The sequence below is a fragment of the Aphis gossypii genome, chromosome 3 (genome assembly GCF_020184175.1).
Source record: "Aphis gossypii isolate Hap1 chromosome 3, ASM2018417v2, whole genome shotgun sequence".
NCBI lineage: Eukaryota > Metazoa > Arthropoda > Insecta > Hemiptera > Aphididae > Aphis > Aphis gossypii.
Window position 1 is genome coordinate 20,752,834 of NC_065532.1, and position 25,788 is coordinate 20,778,621.

The 25,788-nt window shown below is 30.2% G+C and overlaps 1 protein-coding gene across 1 annotated transcript in view; it reads left to right on the top strand.

The window, feature by feature from the left end:
- Window positions 1-25,788, top strand: part of LOC114132053 (peroxidase-like) — a 41,924-nt gene that overhangs the window by 10,434 nt on the left and 5,702 nt on the right. Inside the window, exons 2-6 of the mRNA XM_027997430.2 lie at window positions 3,510-3,579; window positions 9,684-9,899; window positions 12,169-12,339; window positions 24,052-24,233; window positions 25,005-25,203. Of these exons, the coding sequence (XP_027853231.2) occupies window positions 3,510-3,579; window positions 9,684-9,899; window positions 12,169-12,339; window positions 24,052-24,233; window positions 25,005-25,203 (838 nt within the window). The remainder of the gene's footprint in view (window positions 1-3,509; window positions 3,580-9,683; window positions 9,900-12,168; window positions 12,340-24,051; window positions 24,234-25,004; window positions 25,204-25,788) is intronic.

Consider the following 25,788-nt stretch of genomic DNA (forward strand, 5'->3'; position numbering starts at 1 on the left):
TATCCTGTACGGTCTTGTCCGTGACAAATTAAATGCCCGTGGATTTACCCTTTCTTAAACTCGTCGTTAAACGTAAGCTATCTTCGCAGATTTTTAACGCAAGTGGTTTGTGTTGTTATAACCAAATATAAAATACAAGTCTATAAATATGATATCATCTAACTATAATAATAATTTGTTTTCCTATAACTACTATAATTAACGCAACTACAATATATATATATAAAAAAAAATGATAGTTTTTCTTGAGTCAATGCTGAAAAGTAAAATGTACCTGTCGTAGTATCATGGTTTTGTTGAATTTATTAATAAAATCTCAATAAAAATAGGTAGGTTGAACATTGGATTAACATATTAAGGGTTTAAGGCCTTTGCTTTTATTCAATAGTCTTAAACGTCGCTTAAACTCCACTAAAAATTTAAGATATACCTATACATATTTTAATACAATAATTTGGACGGTTTAAAGAAGTATAAAATATAGGTATAAAATTGTGTCAAATTTTAATAAGTCGTCATGTGTATAATATACAATAGGTATATATTTAAAATATTTTATCATATTTTGAAATTATTAATGTAAATAAAGTCCGTTTTGAAAAAAAATATCCTGTCGATCCCAAACCTATATTTCAGCTAATATTTTTAAACTTTCACTCAACAATTTTATAATTTTCAATTTATAGGTATTTTCGTTGCAATTGAAGTTTTAATAAATTTGATAGGGGCATTTTAACATACCTCTTCATTTTATCATATTGACTCTAAATCAATGTCAATATCTTGCAAATTGTTTTATAACTTATTTTTCACTATTTTAAATAAACTTGGAAGCCCGACTTTATGTGCATTTATTACTATTTATTATTATGTCTCGAGAACGGCAAACGGCACTATCCGAAAACAGATAATTAACAGGTATTCATCATAATAGTGTATTTTATATGTATATATAAGGTAGTAACCTTTCATTGAAAAATAAAATCGTTTCCGTGATAAAAAAAAAATACATTTTATTTTACTGCATTGGATTCAGTAGTGAATTGCATATCACGTATGTATTACTGCTGTTGCATGTACGTGGCTCCGACACTAATACGTTTAGTGTACGTGTGTTGTAGGTATATATATATACATAGTAATTTATATTGCGGTACTAAAATTTGAAAAGTAAATTTACCAATCCGATTTCTACGATGATAAACGTAGTGTGGTCATGAAATAATTTTTAAAAAAATTGAGCGGGAATGAAAATCGTTTTGATATTTTTTGTATCCTGGAAAGTGTTTTGATTTTCAAGATATCTCTAAATTTATTCTTCTATGTATACGATAGAATTATAGTCATCGAATTATTTAACATTTTTATAATATTTGTGAATTTGCTTATGATGCTAAGAATACTCAACTAGAATAAAAAGATATTACACGGTTATTAGTTTTATGATATTATCGTATTTGAAATAGCCATACATTTGTTTCATCGCAGTCTATTTATGATTGTTTATTAATTTATTTCACACGAATTATTAATGAAATTTTGATCTATAAGTATTATACAGTTTATGAAAACAGTAATCGTTATTTAAAATCTTCTAGTCACGAATACTCTTGAGTTGAGTTTGAAACGATTGTATAGGACAATGCAGAACTTGGAGGTAAAAAAAAATTAAATACTGCAATATTAGTTATAAAATGTTCAATATATATATATGAAATTATATAGTAGGTAGGTATCTATATATTTGTTTAATGTTGTTATTAAAAGATTGATTTAAATAAATATTTAATGGTGATGTATAGTTTATTAAAATAAATCCAATTTATACTCAAAAATTATTTAATGGGTTTACTAGATGTATTTTTATTGTTTTAAAAATAAATTCACATAATTTACAGCTAGGTACTTGATATTTATATATCGACCGTATTTGGTACTTTAAAAATGCCAATTTTAGTAAGTGAAATTTTGAACTCGTATCAGGCGATTTAATAACACTTTACACTCAACGTTTTCTCGTGTGGTTTTTTCTTCCGCATAGAATTTCACATTAGACCATAATAAATTACGAAATAGTAAATAGTCATCAATATTTTTAAAATACGTCTGATACATACAAAATATATCGACCAACATTACTGTATTGGTTTTAAAATATTACCATGAATCAAAAAATATTTTACGGGATTAAAGAATTTCATTACAAACGACTAAATACAATAAATATAGAGAAACGTAAAAAAAAATAAATATTTTATTCAAAAATTTGTCTAATGGTTTGTCAATTTTATTACTATTATATTAATATATTTGGTAATGGTTTTAATAGAAAATAATATGCAAGACACGTCGATAAGACATCACGTCCAAAACGGTCATCAACATTATATAAGAGCGAGAATAAAACAATAAACGTCTTCGGTCACAACAATAGTGTACATGATGGTATTTATTTTATGATGCTAGCGAGTCTAAGAGGTTTACACTTACGGTTTAACTTTACGAATGTTAGCGCTTCTCCACCGATTTCTCTCGATTATAAAATACAATACTATTATATTATAATATATAGGCATAGGCGTATGCCGTTATATTTAACAGCGTTGATTTTATAATCATACTTTATTCATGTATAGGTCACAGGAAACATATATCATTGAGTCGCTCATAGTAAATAAATATATAGTGGAGACGATAACATTTTGGCTTTCGTTATAGTTTACTTCTATTTTAATTTTGTTTTCTACTTTTGAACTATACACTTCCTAGCTAACAGTATAATCCCACTCAATATTTTAAAACGAGTCCTGTCCAACGACGGGAAACCGTAAAATACCAAAAAACAGAATATTTTTGAGTTCTAGTCGACATTTTTAAAGAATCGTATATCAACTGTATATTGTTTAAAAAATTATGTCTGTGCTCAATCATGTACTATGATAGTGAAAAATGTTGTTGTAAATAGCTGACGATATCCTTGCTGTGAGGCAGACGTACAACTGTATAAAGGTGCTATTAAATTAAATGCACAATAGTATTATATGATATATTATCGACTTGACATGGATGAGATGTAGGAATTATAATTTGTAAAAAAACCGTTTTAAGAAGTCTTGGATGGTTCAATTACTCGTATTTCCGAATTTATTATGCCTACGGGTGATGTCAGGTGGTGCATCGGTGTGTGATCGTATGTATTCTCCACCTCCAAAGGCACGTAAAAGCTTTCGTGGTCGTGTTGTAACTTGTAGGCGCCTATAAGTCGTCGTTGTAAATACGTTAAAGCCGTATATTATACACATTACGCCATAATAAAAATATGTCGCCCTCGCTTCATTTGCATTTCTATCGAAACGGACAGCGAAAGTGCTGCTTGCATACGACCAGACCGTGTTCTATATTAAATTATTTATTGTTCAATATATTATGTTTTTTCTTTGTATTGATTTTAATAATATACACTCGAGATTTTAATATATCGATTAATTTTGTTTGATTTATTGTTTTAGGCTGATATAATTAATGGCAGAACCAGGAGGCAAAGTTTTATAGATTTTTTGCCATGGAATTCAAGAATCGGTAAGTTCAGAAAAATATTAACGAAACAATAATATAATAACTGCGTAATTAAATGAAGAGTAATACTATTTAGGCGTTCGTACCTTATTTTTTCCATTCGGGTTAAACAATTGTTCTGGGTTCCTATTGTTTATTTGCGGTCTGAAGACTATTCCGACCGCTGAACCGCATTGTACCATAATTATTATATTTAATCTTGGAAAGTTATGTACTATACGAGTAGATTAATAATATAAAATTAGTCATCTTTACCGGAAGAAAAAAACAGCATCCTAAAAGAAACAGGACGTATATATACCTGTTTATGTATGTGCATAATAATATATTATAATAATATGTAGAGTATTATAAATAACTTATAGGTAAGATTTCCAAAGACCAGCTGCTGGTTAGTTTGAATTCGTTATTGAGTATTGACGTTAGTTGGAAAGTTTAAATAGAAAATTAAAACGAGCATTAGAGAAATGCATAAACTTAAAGGTTTCTATCCAGTCCCACAGGCCATTAATGAGACATTTGGGTTGCATAATAACTAATAAAATTATTCTATTTCAGTTGATACACACAGTTAAAATTTCAAACAAAATAAATAATATGCTAATAATTATTTATTTTTAAATAGTGTTTGGGTTTAGTTTTATTTTAACGTACAATTTAAATCAATATTATTTAAAAAATGATTGTTGAAAAAAATTTCATGTGCACTTTGAACTCCTATCGACAACCATTATTGGTTTTTACAAACATTTCTATAATTGATATTTGATCATTAATATTATGCAGTTGAGGATGAGAACGTACCTAGATGATGGGTACATATCAATATTTTATTTTATGATATACTATTTATCCAGATGTATGAATCGTAGTGACTTGTGCATCTAATATTATAGAAATACCAAGACTCTTATTATGGCATAAATATATGATAGGTGCACCACTTCATTTTTGAGGCAGGTATAATGTAACGAGGCTAATGTAACCTTAATATACAGCTGTGTTAGATTGGAAATTTGAGATTTATGCATGTAAATTATCTGCACGGTAATAAATAATACAAACGACTTTTGAAGCGACTAATCAACTAATTATTATTATGCAAATCGTTGTGCATACGCATTTAACGTACGCTCGAATAGAATCGAATAATGTAAACACACAAATACCCACGACTAGTTCATTAATGGATCCTCAAGCATAGTTATTTGGAGGACATATTAAAGTTATAAAACAAAAAATCGTGGTCCTAAATATTTTATAGTCATCTATTTCCGTAATTTATTAATCGTTTAGCCGTTTAGCACACGGCTGTATTATACAAATTTTAAATCGAGAAAGTAAATTAGAATATTATCTAGGTACACATATGAAATGAGCGACGTAAATTCTGATTTAGAACCTTCGTTTTAGCAGTTTTTTCTTCTTAAAGACTCATCCGGTGATTTAACTCTTAGATATTATTAACACGTGATCATTTTTTTCATACTTCCTAGCTCGTAACCAACGAACCAAACAAATTTAATTACCCGACCTTCGCGTCGAAGATAACTGCTATTCGTTGGTCGAGAAATGAGATTATTCATATTTATAGATTGAAGTATTTTAATAATTTAAGTTTTAAGTATTTTAACACATTCCTGAAGTTTAAATTCAATAAAATATTTTGTTGTATGTTTAATTGTGACATATTAATATAAATATATTATTACCTACCGTTTAAAATATCACTTGTTTTTTATTTTATAATTTAAAATCACCATTTTGTAAATATTATACAATTTCAAAATTTTGTTTTATTGTTTTTTTTTATGTGTTATTCGAGTACGATTTCTTTTTTTAAATTTAACTTTGTATATTATTGACATACTATGATTATATATTTTTTAAGCCTATTAGCTCGATTAGTTGAACATTAGGTGCGGATTATTAAACTTAAAACTGTAATTTCAAAAATTTCGATTAATTTTCATGACAGTACAAAAATAAAAAAGAGAAATAATGATATAGTGAAATTGTTATTCATTTATATTAGAGAAATTCGAATAAAATATCAATGACTACTAAACATTCTTACATAGGTACAAACTTAATTATTATATAAGACTAGCGGTTATTTACTAACTCAACCAGTTTTGATTAATGAATTTTGGTCGAACGTTAAAACAAAACGCACCAATGCATAAAGCACTATTATTAATAATAGTATAAACGTTTATTAAGAATGCAAGGTATATTATTGTGTATTAAATTATATGCATACGTCGAGAAGCTTTTATTTGCAATTTTTGCAATATTGTTCTAGAAAAAAGAAAACCTCGAAACCTCAATTCATCGTAAAGTCGCTTTCATCGAGAATCGAAACTAAAACATTGTGCGCAGTCTGCACTATATTATTATGTAGATACTGGATAGGTATTATAATTTTGTCTACCTACGGACCGTTTACGGGTGATGGAATCGTAACAGTTATTTTCTTTTTGATAAGACTACCGACGATCGCCGAAAGCTCTTTGTGTACGATAATTTGCCGGCAATATCCGTCCGGTTCAATTTCACTCGGCGCGGACTTAAATTATTATTTCGGACACGTCTCGTACAACGATTTATTATGTAATATTATTATCTTCCACAGGCTGACCGCGAAACGTCTGCTGTTAACAATCACTTTGTAGAGTATATATTATAACGATCAACGATTTGATTACAATATTATAGCCGCAGAATAATAAACATAATTTAAATTGCCCACTAATTTATTGACAAAACGCAATTTTTTTCACTTCTGATATAATTGCACAAAACCACACGCATCTGTGGTAACCATCGCTCCGCTTTTCCGCAACACTATCCAAACGAATTCGAAACGTCGTTATGTGATCACAAAACCGTCGGGTTGCAAAGTACGTACACACACGATCATGATAATATTATTATTGTCAAAACAACATTACCATAAAAAAATCACAACCAGTGCGCCCTGTATGTGACGTGGTAATTCGGTCGCGTAATATTCCAACGATATTGTTTTCGGTGCACGGCAGACGGGAACGAAACACCGACTATAGCTATTGTCGTCGTACGTCGTGCACGTTGATATTATTTTTCTATCAGCCCGTTTTATTCGATTACACGAATCGGAAACGTTTTTCCGATATGTCCGGATGTTATATATTATAATGCGATGTGTTCGGATGATGATGACTACGATGTTGATGATGATGATGGTACCTCGAGGTCACGTGTGTCCGCGAGTCTCGAACAATAGATGACCTCACCGCGTTTCCTTCGTCTCACTGCTGTACAGTGTACGTTATTTGTTTTTTTTCTTCTTCTTTTTACCGGCTGACACGCCGACGTCGACTTTTCACGCGCCGGGCATAAAGCGTATCGCGTATGCACGAGGTGTACGGGGTGTATGTGTGGAAGGTAATAAGTAATATGTAGGTATAATGACGAATTTCGTTTTTGCGATTTGCTCGTGAAATTTTCAAATTTTCCAGTTATAATCCCCATCGATACACATAATATTGTACGATATGCATTCTAACGTGAGTTTGTATTCCTCAGTGTGTCCCGTTCGCAAGAATAACGATCTTTTACACTATCGTGTATTATTAATATCACGCCGGAACGAACGTACTCACGTTATTTTCAATAGTTCCACCCTTTCGGTCAGTTATTTTGTTTTTTCTATTTTTTCGATCAACCCAAACGACCTTTACGCCGTCGTCGACGTGGACTTTCACTTGAACCGTTTTCCCGTACGTATGACTGCGGCGGCGACGGTGGCGGTGACTCGCGTGATCGTTATCAGGTTTTTCAAACAGTTCAAAGGTGCGCCACGCACGACAAAAATCACTTATATTGTCGGCGCCCACTAAATATGTTTTTTCGCTCATCGATTGCGACGGAGTGCCCCGTTTCACGATTTTCGTCAAGGACAACGTGGAAACGGTTCTCGACAACTCGTTCAGGTGGTGGTTTTAATTTTTTTAATATATTAATAATATATTATGTAAAGTAAAAACGTGACGATGTTTCTGATAATAATAAAAAAAAAAAACTGCTGGTTTAAGGAACCCAAATTTGGACACATCGCATTGACCGACCTGTGTGTAGCTATACATAGTTGTTCACTCATAATAGGTAATAAGCTCATAATTTGATTTTGGATTTTCTACTTACAATCTCCCCAAGTCATTTAGTCCTCCATTTATCTGTCTCTCTACCGATTATTAGAAACAAGTATTTGCATTAACGATCTATAATTATTATACTAATTTAAACTTCATAAAGTTTTATAAATTACATATTATAAACCTAGTATTCTAAATTATTGCTTTACAAAAAATCAAAAGTTAATTACTGATATCAAATTAATTCATAAATATTTATTTAAATGTACAGAGTTTCTAAATAATATATTAAATCGAGTATATCATAAAAACGATTTATGCTTAAAATAACAACTGCAGTTCTTACAATGCATTTGAAATTTCGGTTGCTTTGATTTTCCGCTAGATAGCGGAATATTTAGCATAATATCAATCTTAACTGAAAATTAACTTACTATTACGTGGCCAATTTACATGTACCTTATACACTATAATATAATATACAGTTTAATTTAAAAATGAAGTAGTGTTTTGTTGTTTTGTACCAAAGTATAATAACAACGCATTTTAAATTATTAAAAATCACGCACAACCCTGTATAGATTAGTTTGGTTTTTATTTTTAGGTCACTTGTTATTTAATATTTTTTTAAATGTTGAATGAAAAACAAGAAATTGTCTTTTATCCGTCATAATATTGCCATTGTTTTTCCTTTTTAACACCTAAAGTGTTATTAAATCGATTATAGCAATACATAAAAGTATGAGTATAGCACGCTATTGTGAATATTTCGACTGTATAGTTATTATTTTGTTTATTATAAAAATGTATTTTACTTCAATTTAAAAAAATATTATTTACTGTAGGTACAATAAGAAAGGTATTTCAAGGATTTGATATTTTAATCTTACCTAAGATTTAATTTTATTCAAATGAACTAATTTTAATTTTAATTAAATATGAAAAAAGTTGACAGTATAGTGGTTTTTTTTTTAATAAATATAAGGTCAGATAAATAATAACAAATTTAAACGTTCAAGTAGTATCCGTTCTTTCAATTACTTTACTTTTTACTTACATTCTAAATAAGGATCATATTAAAATGATATACTTTTTACCTTGTACAAAAACAATAAGTTTAATGTAGTTATTTAAGATCCAAAACGGAGAAATAAAGCATCTTTATCCTTCTTAGTTATGTAATTTTATATATTTACCAATGTGAGTGCAATATTTTAATAATATATAGTATGTATTTAAATAAGTATAGTTGTAAGAACCGTACATTATTTATTCACATAATTTAATCAATTTTAGTTAAACAACCATCATATTATTAGATATTTGAATTTTGATTATAAACAATAATAATAAATTAAAATAACTTATCGTATACATCTAATAAAATATTTCGATAGTTTAAGTCTTAAACACTATATTGTTCTTAATAACTAATTTAGAAAATAGAAGATTAAAAAAAAAAAACTACGCCAGTAAAATGCGCATTACAGACTGCATCAATATATCTCTTACTTATGATTTATCATATCGCAATGTTCAGAGTTCAGACTGTTGGGGAGATTAATATGGGGGATTTTGATCGGGTGCACTCGTCTCTCATTTCCAATTACCGAATCGGTTAATACTCTTTGCAATGGCAGATATTTACTCGGATTAGACATATTTTTCGCAATACTCTGCGTATCCGTCAAAGTTTCCGCCTCAACACGTCTGAGAAAAAGAAAATAGATAAATAATAAAATATGAATCAGGACAAGGTCATTCGTGGAACTGCAGTTTAATCGACATTTGATTATACCTACCATCCATTCTCGTGCCTAATCCGACGGTGCTGTTTCACCGCGCACGGTGTTTACGGCTGCAGTAAAAAAGAAAAAAATAATAATAATATGACATTGTGTTCACACGACTGTAGTGTTTGCGCGACCTATCTGTACGTCTGTGTTGTCATTATCGTGTTTTCCGCAGGTACAGCCGACTCTCAAGTCCCCAGTGGCACGATGGTCACTGGTGCCCAGAGCGTGACGCTTCAAAACGTAGCCGACGTCTGTCTGACCAGCATACCTTGCAACCCTCGAGCTCGTTACAGGAGCTTCGACGGTAGCTGCAACAACTTACAACAGCCGGGATGGGGCTCGGTGAACACGGCGTTGGTCAGGTTATTACCAGCTGCTTACCAAGACGGTGAGTAAAACTTTATATATTATCTTAAATTAAATATATGTATTATACTGCGGGAGAGCCTATGACACGCGTATTATAATAATACCTAAAAATCGATAACCGTTATAGTTAATTTTGTGCCCAATTATACGTATTATTGTACCATACACTAAATACTTAACCGTTACAATTTTGTTATATCGTTCGATTACATTCAAATGTTATTTTTCTCGGTCGTTGTAAAATGTATAATTATTATAATATTAATTAATACCTATATTGACATTTGAAATCAACAGACAGTTATTTTTTTTTCAGCTTCTTCTATATTTACATTTTATAACCGTACCTACATTTTTAATTAACTTTCTATTACAATGCATATGTTTCACTTCTCATGTATTATTACATATTAAATAATAATTAAACCGATTTTAAATTCAAAACTTTTCTAATAGCTACCAGTCTATAACGACGCACAGCTACTGCATACATTATGTTATGTATAATGTACGTTCGAACATTTATAGATGACATAATAACTATAATAATCATATACCTATTAATTATTGTAAAACACGTTTTAGACAATATTTATATAGATCTGAACGGGTCTGCTCTTATTTTCACGTACATGATAATTATAGACCGAATCAATTTCGCCAAGGTTATGTACCTACCTACTTATGCAAGTGTATGTACTTATATCAAAAATATTAATCGATATACACTGGTAAACAGTGCGTTGTAATTAGTTTAAAACGGTATTTCAATATAAGGTGTTCGTTTAGTGATTACTGCGCATCAAAAAAATCATTTCATACGTTATATTATCAGTAATTATTGTCATAATATGATTTAGATCGACTCAAACAAGGTGAACTTCTTGAATGTAAAACTTTTAATTTTCGTAAATTACGCTGCTAAAGTAAGGCTCGTAATATTATTTTTCCAGTAAATCTACTATTTCTATAAACTCTAAATGACAAGTGAAATAGGTGTATATTGCCTACACATTTATGAATACGTTATCGATATGACGTTGTGAAATGTATAATAATATGTATTGAAGGTACTCGTATTATATTATATTAAACTATATAATATACACTATAAGCAGTAAAAGCACGGGTTTATAGAATTATATGCTGTAATTATACAGTATACTTACATACACATATTTCATTATAAAATCCTTAAGCTTTTATATTATATCTTCTACATATTTTACGTTCTCAATAATTAACGACTCATCGAGCCTTTTTCCACCTCGTATTATACATCCCGACAGGATCTTCGTTGAATTGAAGTAACCATGGTAACTTCTTTGATTCCTTCGTTCGAATAGTTTCTTTGTACAAACAGTGTTTCTATAATTTACGCGCTAATACAGAATATACGAAATCTGTAGAAATTTATAGACTTAGAGAATATCAATTTTAGTCCAAATTTGAGTTTTATATGTACATTTTATTACCTACCTCGCAGTAACTATTCTACAATAATGTTGTCTATCTCAGCTAGGGTTCCAATATGCATATCATAAACTAGATAATGTTCTATTCAATGCTATGACAATTGAAAGTATAATACCTACGTCTATATAATTATATACATTTTAGAAAAGATTTTTTTTATTATGTTATATCGCCTATATTATTAACTAATTAATAATTATCCAAATATTATGGTTACTGACCAGTATAAGGAATTATTGAACACTAATTATTGACGTAATAAAAAAATGTGACTTAGAAACTAGTTTTATTTTACCAATTTAATCGCCTCAGGACATCCGGAAATCCGTAGCACTTAGAGTCGATGACTACACAATCGTGTTTTCACGTAGGCTCATATATGCAGAAAAAATTTTTACTTTCTTTTCGAAACCGGTATCCTATTTCCGAAATATGCCGGACCTTAGTCGAAACTTTTAGTTTTATTTATTATATCCGGAAACAATAAATACGATTAATTAATATTGTCTACCTAACCTATAACGGTTGAAGGTATTGAAATTCGCTATTATCCGCGTAAAATGTATTGATGTTTCATTAAAACTAAAAGCAGAGTTTCGCATAACTCGAATAACATAATAAGCGGGTAATATAAAATTGACTACCTAATTTATATTGTGTGTTGGGAACGTGTCTTTGATTAGTATATTATGGGCCGTGTTGAAGAACAACTATAATACTATTGGCCCTCGTAATGAATGATGTACATATTACTTAGGCTTATGCGTCCGTACATAATTACAATAATTACAAATGTTGTGTGTTTGCTTTAGGTGAGAGCAGACCGAGATTGACCTCATTCGGACGAGTACTTCCCAGTGCTAGACTGATCCGTACGACTCTGTTCCCGGAGAGGAACGTGCCTGACATACGATTTACACTTGCCGTTATGCAGTGGGCGCAAGTCGTTGCACATGACGTCACTTTACTCACAGAGAAATCCGGTAAGTCGATGCGAAAAATATATTATAATACGTAGCGAATTGTAGGTACCTATTATATGCATGTACACAGGGTGTGTTTATGTAAAACGTCATTTGAAAAACGCTTAACGAATTTAAACGAGCAAACAGTCATTAATTTGCGTTTGTTCTTAAGACCGACTATAAAATAATATATTGTATAATATTAATTGTTTTACAACTTTTTTGAATTTAATCTTCTTGATATGATGTTGACTTAAAAAAAACAACAACTTATTAATCGTAAATTTATTACGTGTAAAAGATTTTAATCGGTCGTACAATTTTCGAAATTTCATTAAACTCACGTGAAAATAAAAATCATATGTATTTCATATTGAATAGTTTGTAATGTTTGTACTGGTGTACCGGCATAAAAAAAAGTTTATGAAAAAACATTATGCCACACTCGTTACCTCGTGAATTGTTAAAGTCGAAACGAGCTATTGATATTTTATGTATTCTGAAAGAAAGTAAAAATCGAATAGTAAAGAATAGAAAATATAACATCGTATATACCGTACATGCGTGTCGATAATATACGATTTGTCGTTGTATAATGTATATACGTGTTCATGTGCTGCAGCAGACAATAATTTATGTTTGAATTTTGAAAAAAAAAATAAGGTATAACTCATGTCCGATTTATAAATATAGAGTTTGATGGATAATCGTAATATGTTTATTCTGTGTTATATATAATATAATATGTTATACGGCGAACGTCTCATTCTATGCTCGGATTCACGTAATGTAAAATTGCATTTTATTTAAAGCGTCGCAATTAAAAATATCATAATTATATAGGTCCACAACAAGCAGCAATAATATAACACTAGTTTTAAATTGATGTAAGCATCTATATAATTATACTCAGTATGTAGATTTATTATTATATTTATTTTTTAAAGTAAAACTTACCTACTTAAAATTATTCTTGGAAAGTTATGCATAATCGAGTTAAAATCTAATGTTATGAGATAACACACTTCATCTATTATATATCTAAATAGCTTATACAATAATATACTACTCTACTACTACGACCAACATAAAGTACACTTTCCTCATGACAGAATTAAATCATCATCAAATTAATATTTATGTAGATAATCATTTCTGCCCAAAAATAAAAATAAAATATATTATGGGTGCCTAACCTATTGATTATTTTGGGTATAGCAACTGTAATTAAAAAGTTAATTACTTATCAGACGAACTAAAAAAGTACAAGGTTTAAGTTTTATATCAATTTATAAAACACTAGTTTTTTTTCACAATTATTTTTTGTTTTTTCTTAAGGATCTGTTTGCTTTAATTACAAAAACAGATATAATATCTGTAGTCTAGATGCGTCGTTTTCTTTTTCAGTATATTTAAAAAAATCTTTTAATTATTTCAAAGACGTCGCATAAATAAGACAACAATGTATTTAAAAACGGAATTACGAACAGTTGAACCATTGAACACCAATCCTGGAAATCAAAAACATTTATGGGAGTCCACGAAACGTCCAAATGAAAATTTCGTTGACCTCTCGAAAAACGAATACAAAACGTGAAATCACATTTTCAATAAGACAAAATATATAATATAGTAATGTAACGTTATTGTGTAAACGAATATTTTCCGACGCGCAACTATTGCGACACGACAACCAGTGATCTCGCGGGGATTTCGTGCAGGGCGCCCTGCAATACGTATATAGGTATTATCACGGGTGCACAACGTGATTTTTACATGTATGGAATTGGTGCACGTGACGAGGTCGTAGACTTGACACAGTTTTGGTCACGGTTGTATAATATAGAGGTATGCGCACCACTATCATGGTAAATCGTATACTTAAGGGGATCGAAAGCGGAGATCTGCCGCCACTGTCTATATATATAACATAATAACTAATTGCACGTGCGATTATCGTTAATAACAATATTAGAACACCTGCGATATAACGTTACACATTTATACTTATATGGGTATAAATATTTCCGACGAACCGCAAACGATCCGACGGCACTGCGAACAATAATATTCTCATAGCATAATCGAATTCATCCGATTTGAACGGCGTTTGAACAAAATCGAAAACGTCGATCTCAATTCATTATATATTGTTAGCGTAGAATTTATGGGGAACTCAAATATTATCATGTTTAAAAAATCGATTACATCCGGTCGAGGTTCGTTGAAAATAGCTATATAGGACCCGTCCAGATATCATTCCCATGAATTTTAGCGTATGCACCTGCGGAGACTGTAATCCACTTAAGAAAAGGGAGAACTACGTTACACGCCGCAATTTAATATCTCCGTCTTGAAAATTCATGTTATGGCTAATGTGCGTCCAGTAGAACCCATTAGTTTTCGTTTGTTTCGTTATTATACGGTGAATTTACTTAACGTTTGTTTTTTAAATCAGGAACATTTTATCTCGTGTTCTATTGTTGGTTTTACCGGATTTTATTCTTGTGTGAGTTATAACACGTTTCGAAAAATCTTATATAAATATCGAAAAAGTTTCAAATCGTACGATCGCGCTTAATGTTCAATACCTTAAATTACGACAATAGTCTCCATTTTAAAATAGTCTGTTATTTTCTACATTTCCATCGTTTGAGTATTATATCATTCTTTTTTTTTTTCGAAAAATATTTTAAATTTACGTTATTCGCGTTTTTGTTTTAATAAGTAGTAGTTGATAATATTATATCGGAACAAAAGTCGCATAATTCTCTTAAATGCGGGCACCACTGCAGTTGCAACGTTGAGACACGCCCGCGCGATAATATTAAACCATATTATATAATATTATTATACCGCGGTTATATAATTGTGCGCGTTAATCTGAATAATTAATAACATTGTCGGTAGCCAGAACGATCAACACGACGAGCAGGAACACAATCGTCGGGGAAACAACGCTTCTGATGTACGTACATTACGCGGTGTCGTGTAAACGCACAAAACGATATAGATAATAGATATAAAGATATACATACAATTACAATAAAATATTATCGTTTAATTAATTTACCGACACACGTCTTCCTCGTACGCGTTAAGTAAGTACGGACCTCACATCGGGACATGAAAAGTATATGTTATATTAAACGCATCGCGAGCATAATGAGACTCGTTAAAAACAAACACGCCGTCGAGGTCTGCGGGACGCGTGAGCGCGTGCGTGCGCAATATTATAATATTATACCGTGTTATTATATGTTATTATTATTTTGTATTTTTCGGTCGTGCGATCGAAAGCGTTTTTAATTAATCGGACGCTACGCGATCCGAGGCCGCGGCCGAACGCGCAGGCTACCCCGTGCAGAAGCTGCATTCCGGTCTTCCCCGTTTTGGACAGACGTTCGAGGTCGCTATCCGCGCGTTTTCCCCGTAAGACGATAATAATAATATTATCATTATATCATATGTGTGTTATTATTATCATCATCGTCATCATCGCCTTCGTATAATAACTCAACGTTATAATAATATACCAGTACGTTAGGTATATACCTATATATATATATATACAGGGCGATTCGCCAAACACGCGGTTCACCGTCCCCGTGGTTTTATTCGACGACGATGGATTTATTCAGATTTTAATTTTTGAAATTTTCAGTTACACTTGAATACCATATTTTCAAATTATTATGATTCGTTTATACTGCTTAAGGATGTTTTATGTCGATCCAAACTACTTTTTTCAAATAAAAGCCCTTCTTGCTCACTGTGAAATGAATAGTTTATTTGAATAGTATATTCAGTTATTACAGTTTTTATATCAAGGTTATCCAAAAACTATTCGTAATGAATTTGATTTTTATATTTCTGAATTCTCAGAAAAATTATCTGCTACATAATTTACAGTAGACTAAGGGTTATCATTTTTAAAACAGAAGTTTTAATATTCGCAGGGCGTTTTTCATATAATTCAAGAACATCTCTAGAATTTGAAAAATATTGTATAGTTTTGAGTACCTTGCTACATTTAAATATTTCAATTTTAAAAACAGATTTTGAATAATTACTTTATCAAAACAGGATAATAGGATGAGCATGCTTGGTATATCATCCTGTATGTATACAGTACATTGTCTGTACATATATCGTCTGTTATACATAAACACACAACTATAATTGTATTGTAGTAATACTATAAAAGGCCCATGTATGGCAATTTCCTGATTAATAGTCGTTGATCTACATACCTAAAATTAAATTAATGACGTTACACGTTCTGTCTAATATGTGTGTATAGTTTTATTGTGGGTATCTATGTTAAAAAAATAAAAGACTTTTAAAATGTAAGAGTGCAACAGGTAAGCGATATATTGTCTAATAGGTACCTATTTTATTTCATAGCTTTTTACTTTTAGTGAAATTAATATTTAAATTCAAATCGAAATATAGTCTTAAATCTATAGATTTTATTTTGAAATCAATGTTTTGTATAATATTGGATAATAGTAAATAATAACATAATAGCTATATAGACTATAATATGGTATAGAGATCGACACTATAGACGTTATTAGTTATTGTCAATTAGTATTATCGATTCGCACACGATTACGCACTACTTCCATTTTTAAACACAGTTTCTTCGTCAATAATTAATGTTTACGCATTTCAAATTTATTTCCGCACTCTTAATCAATTTGCTTTTAATCAAAGCCGTGACTCGTGTAGACTCATCATCGTCGAGGTATTTTAACGTCATACCACTTTTAGCTAAAGTGAGTGCAATACCTATGATAAAATATAGTCAATACACTTAATCCAAAGATCAAATTAAATACATTTTAAAATGTGTACATTTTTAGGAAGTATAATAATTTCAGAATATATTTCTTTCTTTTGGTCTTGTGGAATGTTTTGCATAAACTGGGAATAGGGATTATATATACTTATAGTATTATAATATACGTATAGTGTGGTTATTATTATCGCCATAGGCGGCACACTATAAATATATATTATAATGGATCGCGAAAAAAAAAGGATGCGGTTAATTTTATCACGACGCGTGTGTTCGGTGGCCTTATCGAACCACACGAATCGTTGCGTTTTTTATACTGCAGCAGTGATTTAAACGTATGTTATAAAACTAGTAACGTAATATCATATAGCCGGTGCACTGCAGCACAGTCTTTAGAAGGAATTTGTTTATTATGCAGAATAATGTTGTCCACGAAAATGCAATTTTGAAAATTGTTAACGTTCAAAACGAAAAATAAATATTGTGTCAGTGTGCTATGACCGTGATAATAATATTATCATTCGCATAACATAATAATATAATATATGGAGTAAGGACGGACTGTTTCACTGACGTTTCGCAATTTAACAGTGTTCGATTTTATAACATAAACGGCTTAATGTTTTTAAGAGTTCGTTTAAGAATGGTAGGAAAACAATTCTCTTGAGCAAGCAACTTGAAAAATAAATAAATAATATTCATAGTATAATTAATAAATAATTGGTTAATGAATGTAGTGTACCGCCGGATGCACTTTTTCACAGCTGCAGTCGAATATTTTATAACGGTTTCTATAATAAATTTCAAGCGTTAAGACATGCTGTAAGTTATATTGTACATAGATAATGAAAATAATAATTACTTCCAATTTAGATTTTATTTTATTTTCAAATTTTATAATGGTTTACAAATGGTTTTAAGTGTATGGAGTATATAGACTGTTTAAATTTGTTAAAAAACAAAGGTATATACTTGTTTTACGTACATATTAATTTTAGATTATTGTTTGTATTTGAGTACATACACACACACACACACACACACATATAAATATATATATTAATATTTTAAAATATGTTTTGTATAATATTTGGAAACTTAATTTTTAGTATTTGGTCTACAATAGTTTTTTTACTTATATTTATTTACACTATATAGAACGATTTTATTCCATTACAAAGTCCACGTGAAATATATTAAAAATATTTAAATGATATACAATTATTATCCAGCTGCACGAATTACCTTAATAATTGTAGATAATATACTCTCAAGGAACAATTTTATATTATTTCTATTATCTCTGTAGTCGGTATTTTAGAAACTCGACAAAACGATTACAATATCTTCAACGGAAATGACAGCGTTCTTTTTCTGTAATGGCTGTGGCTATAGTGGATTTTCCTTTTTCATACTTTTAACTCAAAGAATAGACGGAAAAATCTCAGTAAACGTTAAAAAATATATGTCTGATAAAATCTTAAATTGAAAAATGTCTTTTCGCCATTATGTGAAGTACCTACTTTACTCCCTTTTTGTGCCATAATTCTGTTACTTATAGTGATAAATATAATCTTAACAGTTTTCTAGAGATTAAATGGCAATTTTCTTATAACCTTAATTACATTTTTCATATCGTTCAAGTGCGAGTACTTTAGGTATTTTCAACCGAATTATTTTATATCAAAATAAACAAGTTAGCTGTATGCTTATTTGTTTATTCTTAATATATTATGTATAAACAGTTATTAAAAACGCATTATAATGGAATTTACTTAATTCAATATTATACAAAAACAGATGTTAAAGTCGAATTAATATTATAATAATATTACATACTTCATTTCAATAAGTACTCACGTATAACGAATCGAACACGGTTCTGTCAGTTTACATCTACATATTAACCATCATTAAAAAAACCTTATTTCTTTTTAAATCTTCCCTTTAAGTACTCATGTTAATTCGTTTCGGTTTATATGATATTATGATATTCTGTGGTGATAATTATAAATGGACATTTTTTTTAATATAATATTATGTATAGTCGTTATAGCTGCACATGAATATCGATATAAAACAACTTTCAAATGTATTTTTTAAAGTTTGTCATAACGAACTATCGTATCAACAATTATTTATTGTTAGATAAAAATCAACATTAAATCTGCTCCGCAATGTTTTTACTTATGTAGACGCTTATTGTTTTACTCCTTTTTTGTATTATACGGTTGATGTCTACGACGACGAAGAGTCAATCGTTGTAACGCATTTATCTGATTGGCGTTTAGCACGGCATGTTTTGTATTTATTACGGATTTTAGGAACTGTACTTCGTATACTTTGTGGTTATTATATGCATTTAATATAATAATCGTATTGTAAATAGACGTTTAATCGGATTACGCAATCGGGCACAACTGTCCAGTGGCTTTCGCCCGGCGCAGCTTATACAACAACAATAATAATTATAGCCAGGTGTATATATCAATATCGAATTAAATTCATTATTAAATTCGTGTAAGTAGATATCATAACAATGATGATTAAACACACGTCCGTTCGAAACGGGATTTAGTAACAGTAGTTTTTTACTCGAATATCGTTCAGCCCTCCGGCGAGTCGTTTTTTTTTTTTATCGCCAACGCGTCACGTACAAGACCACTATATAGCATATTAATATATTATTATTATCCAACGAAATCAAACTGGCGAATATGTTAACTCATTGGTAATAGGCAATATAATATTTATTGTGATGTGTTGTACGACGACGACGACGACGTTGTATTATTGTTTATTAAGTACATAAACGATTCAAATAGGTAGGCCAATCAGCCGGCGGCTATATAATAGCTAGTGCTAACTACCATCCTATTCACTGTACAGTATAATATTACACATTTTACTATCTTAGAGTTGCGTAAATTATCACCTTAATCCTAAATACCTCTGCGATAATATTATTATGATAATATTTTATTCGCCAATCGACGGTTTAGCGTTATAATATTATTATAACGTGCGGATTGACACTAGTACGATAAACTATTTATTACATATTTTTTAATGTCGTTACTCTTAAGTTCCGGATGCAATGTCCTATGTGGACGGTTTTACAACAAATTTCGCGGACGATTGTAGCGTGAATAAAATATTTATGAACAAATTAATGTTTTCTACGCATTTCATATTATACTATGTATTATAATTAATATGTACAAGTGGCGTGATTCTAATCTGCCTGCAGTTAACGGCGAATACTTGCCATAATCGCTCGTCGTACAGCTGGTAATAACTGTACGACAACAATATTATTAACGATATTGTGCAGGTTTTGAATTGTTAATTTTTACGCGGGTAACCGTTTTATTTCGACTGTTACGAAAATGTAATGACCCGACGGAAAGTGCTTAGAATAAAAAAAAAAAACAAACAGACAATTCATTTTCGAATTAATATTTTCATCCGTTCAACGAGATTTCAGTCTTATAATAATAATAATAATAATAATTTTTGTATTATTCGCGGTCACGACGACGTTCGAATAAAAACGTTCGTTCTAAGTACACACGTACATGCCGCCGATCGGCAATCGACGGCCAAAAGTATTTTTACGTAACTGTCCGTTCGCTCAACCGTTTGCTGCAATGGTATATCGTTTATTATATTATATTGTTGTTATATTTTATTGTTATACGGTCTCGCTCGTGATCATTTTCGTTAACGACGTGATGGTCGTTTTCACTTATTGTCGTACACATAATATGTACGTAGGTACCTAAATGCGTCGGGCGGACCGTAGAATAATAAAATATAATATATTATTGTCGTGTGCACCTCTGCAGCGGCATTTTGCCACTGCTGGCAGTGTAGGTACGCGGTGGCGGAAGAAAGCATCGCATAATATCGTAAATAACGTAAACGTCGGAATATACTAGGAATCGACTGCAGGTATTATAATAATATATAGAGAGACAAACATTCCCAATAATATATCGATAACTGCCCGTCAAAGCATATAGTCTTTGGCCGCGTGTGTACGGCGTTTTCTCTATTCGCGTCCCCATCATCGTCCATTGTCTGCTGCCGCAATCCCAACGCACATTGGCTCTGTGTATTGACTTTGAAAATCGCTCGTGTGTAAGCACTCGATGGGAACGCGTTATATAATCTGTATAATAATATATGTGAGCGCGCTCGGAAAACGCCCATCGTTTTGTGTCGAGTCACACGGCCGGAAACGGCAAATCAGTCCCGGTTGACGGCCTCATCACACCGCGTACGCCTTGTCGGGATAGAAGTCTTCTATCGCGTTTGGTAAACATCACTATAATATAGTGTTATAACGTGTAACTCGCAACCCACTACGGCGGGCTCGCAGACGACCAGATCAGCATTTTTAAGAGCCCGAAATTTAGAAAAATCATTAATGCAAAAGTTACGCTGTTCAACAATGACATTATTGTTGATTACTATATATTATACTGTTATATTATGAGTCGTATTAGATAATACTATATATTCGCATATCTCCTTAGTCCTACCGATATATGCATATTACGACGTGTGCAACGGATGCACTGACAAACGGATATTGTGAATATTGTATTGCATTTGTAAATTTTATTTACATTTATTTGCTTTCTAATTTCTATACATGATTTATTATATATGACATCCGTGTAAGCCATATAAATGTGTTAAGCGGAAAGTAAAATTTTTAGTGCAATTGCAGTTTTCGATTATTCTTGATATTATGCCATTTTTGTTTTACGTAACAAAAATTTAATTCAATTAGTTTAGCCGTACTTTCGTGTTTAGACGATGGATTTTTTTTTTTAGTTGAAAACCCGTTTTGAGAGTAGGGCAATTTAATATTTTAATAATACGGTACGTCTTCGCGAGTCGATTATCGACCATATTTGATGGTCTTAAAACCCGTTTACCCGTTATATTGTGCGTGTTACAATAACTTTTGTATTTTTCGGACTAGATAATGTGTCTATATCGATTATTAATCACTATAATGTAGGTTAAAAACTATAATATTACGTAAATATCAAAATACCCCATATTATACGATGGTCGATGATTGGTAGAAGTTTACATTATACCTAATTTATAACTTTATAAGTGGGTGAAAACGAAATGGCACATTTTTCAGATAGCAGGCGTACATAATTGAATCGTATATGATTTACCGATTTAAAGATGTATATACCGGAGTGGGCAAAACGTATGTATATATACGCTTTTAATGAAGTACCTGTGACCTGTTTAAAACGATTAGTATAGAAAAGTAAAAACCACTCAGTACCTTGATGGCAATAACTATGTAACGTTTCTTTGATTTAAAATAATTGTCGTATTTATCATAATATTATCGTCGTTTCATATGAGTCAACCAAAGATTTGTAATTAAATATCTCGTTACTCATTGTTGACATATGGTTAAAAATAGATGAATAAATAAATAAATGATGATTAATTTATTAGGTATTCTTTACTTATCTAAAAAAATATTTGATTGCACTTGCTGAACACCAAATCGAATACAATTATAAGTATAGACAGAAACACTTGAAAATTGTAATTCAATATAATATGATTACTTTATTGTCTCTTAAGTAATACTATGTTAAACATTATAAATAAAATAATATTCGTTATGCGAAAAATAATAATATAGATTACATTAAAACGCAATGCTGTATTGTATTTATTGGATATAAATTTTAATAATATAATTTTTCTAAACTTTTGAAGCAGGACGAGCATGTTTTTTTATTTAATAATCTTTTATACAGCTATTTTGAAAATGTTATTTTATTTATGGATCCATCGAAGCCTATAAAAAAGTTATATCCAGTCTACCATTTTCTGATTCCTAATTCTATAAAGCTGTATTATACTCCGTGTCTACAGCGATTTTCGATTATTGATCCTAAGCGTTATATAACGAGCAAAGAGCATATTATATTTTTTTTTGTACGTTTCCTTATATAATAATAATTTTTATTTAAAATATACTACAAATATAAATTGACATATTTGTATACGATTTAGTAAGTTAGATAGTAACAGAATACATTATTAAATTAAATTATCGTATCGGAGAAAAATAAATAATTTTTAAAATACCTCTATCGAAATAATGTATACAGATTAAAAAAGAAGAAGTATATTAAATGTTATGAAAAGTATATGGATATTAAATTATGCTCTAATGGTATACACGTAATATTAAATTATTAGTACTTGAATTGTATTGTCTATCAAATAAAATTATATTTTAATGGCATACATCATTCATACTACATCATTGAAATAATTTTGACAAGCTAATTATTATGACATATTATGTAAAATAGAAAAGTTATTGAATGCTTTTCACTGTATAATAATTTTTTTAATGTACCTACCTATACATAGACACATTCTATATTACGTTGTAAATACAAGTTGTATATATTTTATACGAATGTAATAATTGTTGCTAGTCATACATATAGTAGTCACGAAATTTTTCCTTCCTGTTATTGTTGATTTGGAAAGTTAAAAACTAAAATAGATAAATTATAATGCATGTCACCATATGTCCAATGTACATAATATTGCGTATCTCAAGGATCGATTCTTTTTAAATCAGACACTTCTTTTCATATTAATTTAAACATTTTTATTCTACCATCACGCGTGAATATTACAATGTATAATATAAGTTTTCAGAAACGAGGTATATTCAAAAATAATCTTAATGCATTGTATAATAATATTATAATGTTTAAGATATTATTGATATAAGTTAGCCGTTAACTCACACACATTTTTTATTTAAAAAAAAAAAAGTTATTTCATACAAGATACTTTCCGTAATGGTTGTGATTTTAATTAACAATAATTATGATGTGTTTCATTTTCAGCTCCTGATTGTTGTGCCAGCAACGGAAAACTGTTGCCAATCGAAACTCTACATCCTAATTGTTTCCCAATACCAGTACCTGCCAATGATCATTTCTACTCTAGGTTCGGTACAGCGTGTTTACCGGCTAAAAGAACTGTATCATCCGATGATTTTGGATGCACCTTGAAACCACAGCAAAAGGTTTGTTGACTCGTTTACTGCTAATTATTTTATTCCAACAGTAACATTTATAGTACTAAACACCTTAAAAGCACCAAAATAATTTTTATAAGAATGATTTATGAAAAATATAAAAATATAATTGTATTAGTTAGAAAGATATAATTTATTATAATACCGTTAATGAAAAATGTTCAAAACTTAATATAAATGGATAAGCTATAAAGTTTAATTTTTAATAATATTATATTAATTATGGCATAGTGATAACTAATTCAGAGACGGTAAACAAGAAAGTAATAAACATTGTAAAGGCTTTTTTAGTCAAATTCGATAATTTAATATTTTAACACAGCTATATCCAATACTTTTGAATTTTAGTTATTTAATAAAAACTTAATTTATATTATTCAATATAGTTTTGTTCCTTTTCAGCAATCAGTTAATTTTATTTGCAAATGTTTACAATTTTATTTAGCATACCTAATATATTATTTTTATGTCAATAATTGAGAGACTGTAAAAATTCAAATTATATATGTAACTATTTGATCTAGAACGCATTTTTAAGTTTATATATAGTTTTCGATCACCCACAATAATTATTTATATTACGCAAAAATAAGAATAGGTAGTTTAATTTAAATAACAAATGAACGGTATTTTGGAAGACACGAATTTGGTTAAATAATAATATATGCTAACGTTACGCAGTTCACAGAAAATCGCGTGCGTGGAAAGCGCTTCTCAATCGTTTAATCGATTAATATTGATTTTTTTAACCTCCTGCAGGTGATAGCGACGACCCATTTCCTGGATGCTTCACTCGTGTATGGCGCAACAGGTCAGACAGCTGGAAACCTGAGATCTTTCAGGGCTGGCAGGATGAGGGCACAGATCACAAGAGACGGCCGAATGTTCATGCCAAACGTCAACACTCCCACGCAATCTTGTAACGTTGCAACCAACACGGAGGTCTGCTATCGATCAGGTAATAAAGATTTATTGAAAAAAAGTGATTAATGTTGAAATGTTTAATCGATCTTCCTACTAATTTTGATTAAACGGCTAGGTACCTGAATATAATGACTTTTTGAACCGTCATGTATTGCGGTGTCTTTTTTTTTTTTTAATTTTTAAAACACAATAATATTATATTTTTATATTCACCATTTATATGATAGTGTGTTGGTTTGGTCGAGTAATCGGGTCAAGTCTTACAGAAGCAGTTACGACTGCGACAGCGTCGTATTTGTTTTTGTTGTTTGTAGACAATTTGCAGCCAATTAAATATGACATAAATTCACATAGACTATAACACAATAGTTAAATATCACACACAAGGTGGTTAAATTTAAATGATTAGATTACAATGTATAGTGTATACAAATGCCTCGTGTAATACATATGTTTTAAAAATGTTATTTTCCTTATCATTAAATCACGATGTATTTAAATACATTTACATCGCAATCTCACAGCATACATACAACATACACACATGCATAATATTTTTATTTTTTACAAACTCTTCGAAATCTTTACTTTTCTGTTTTGAATTTGAAGGTGAAAAATT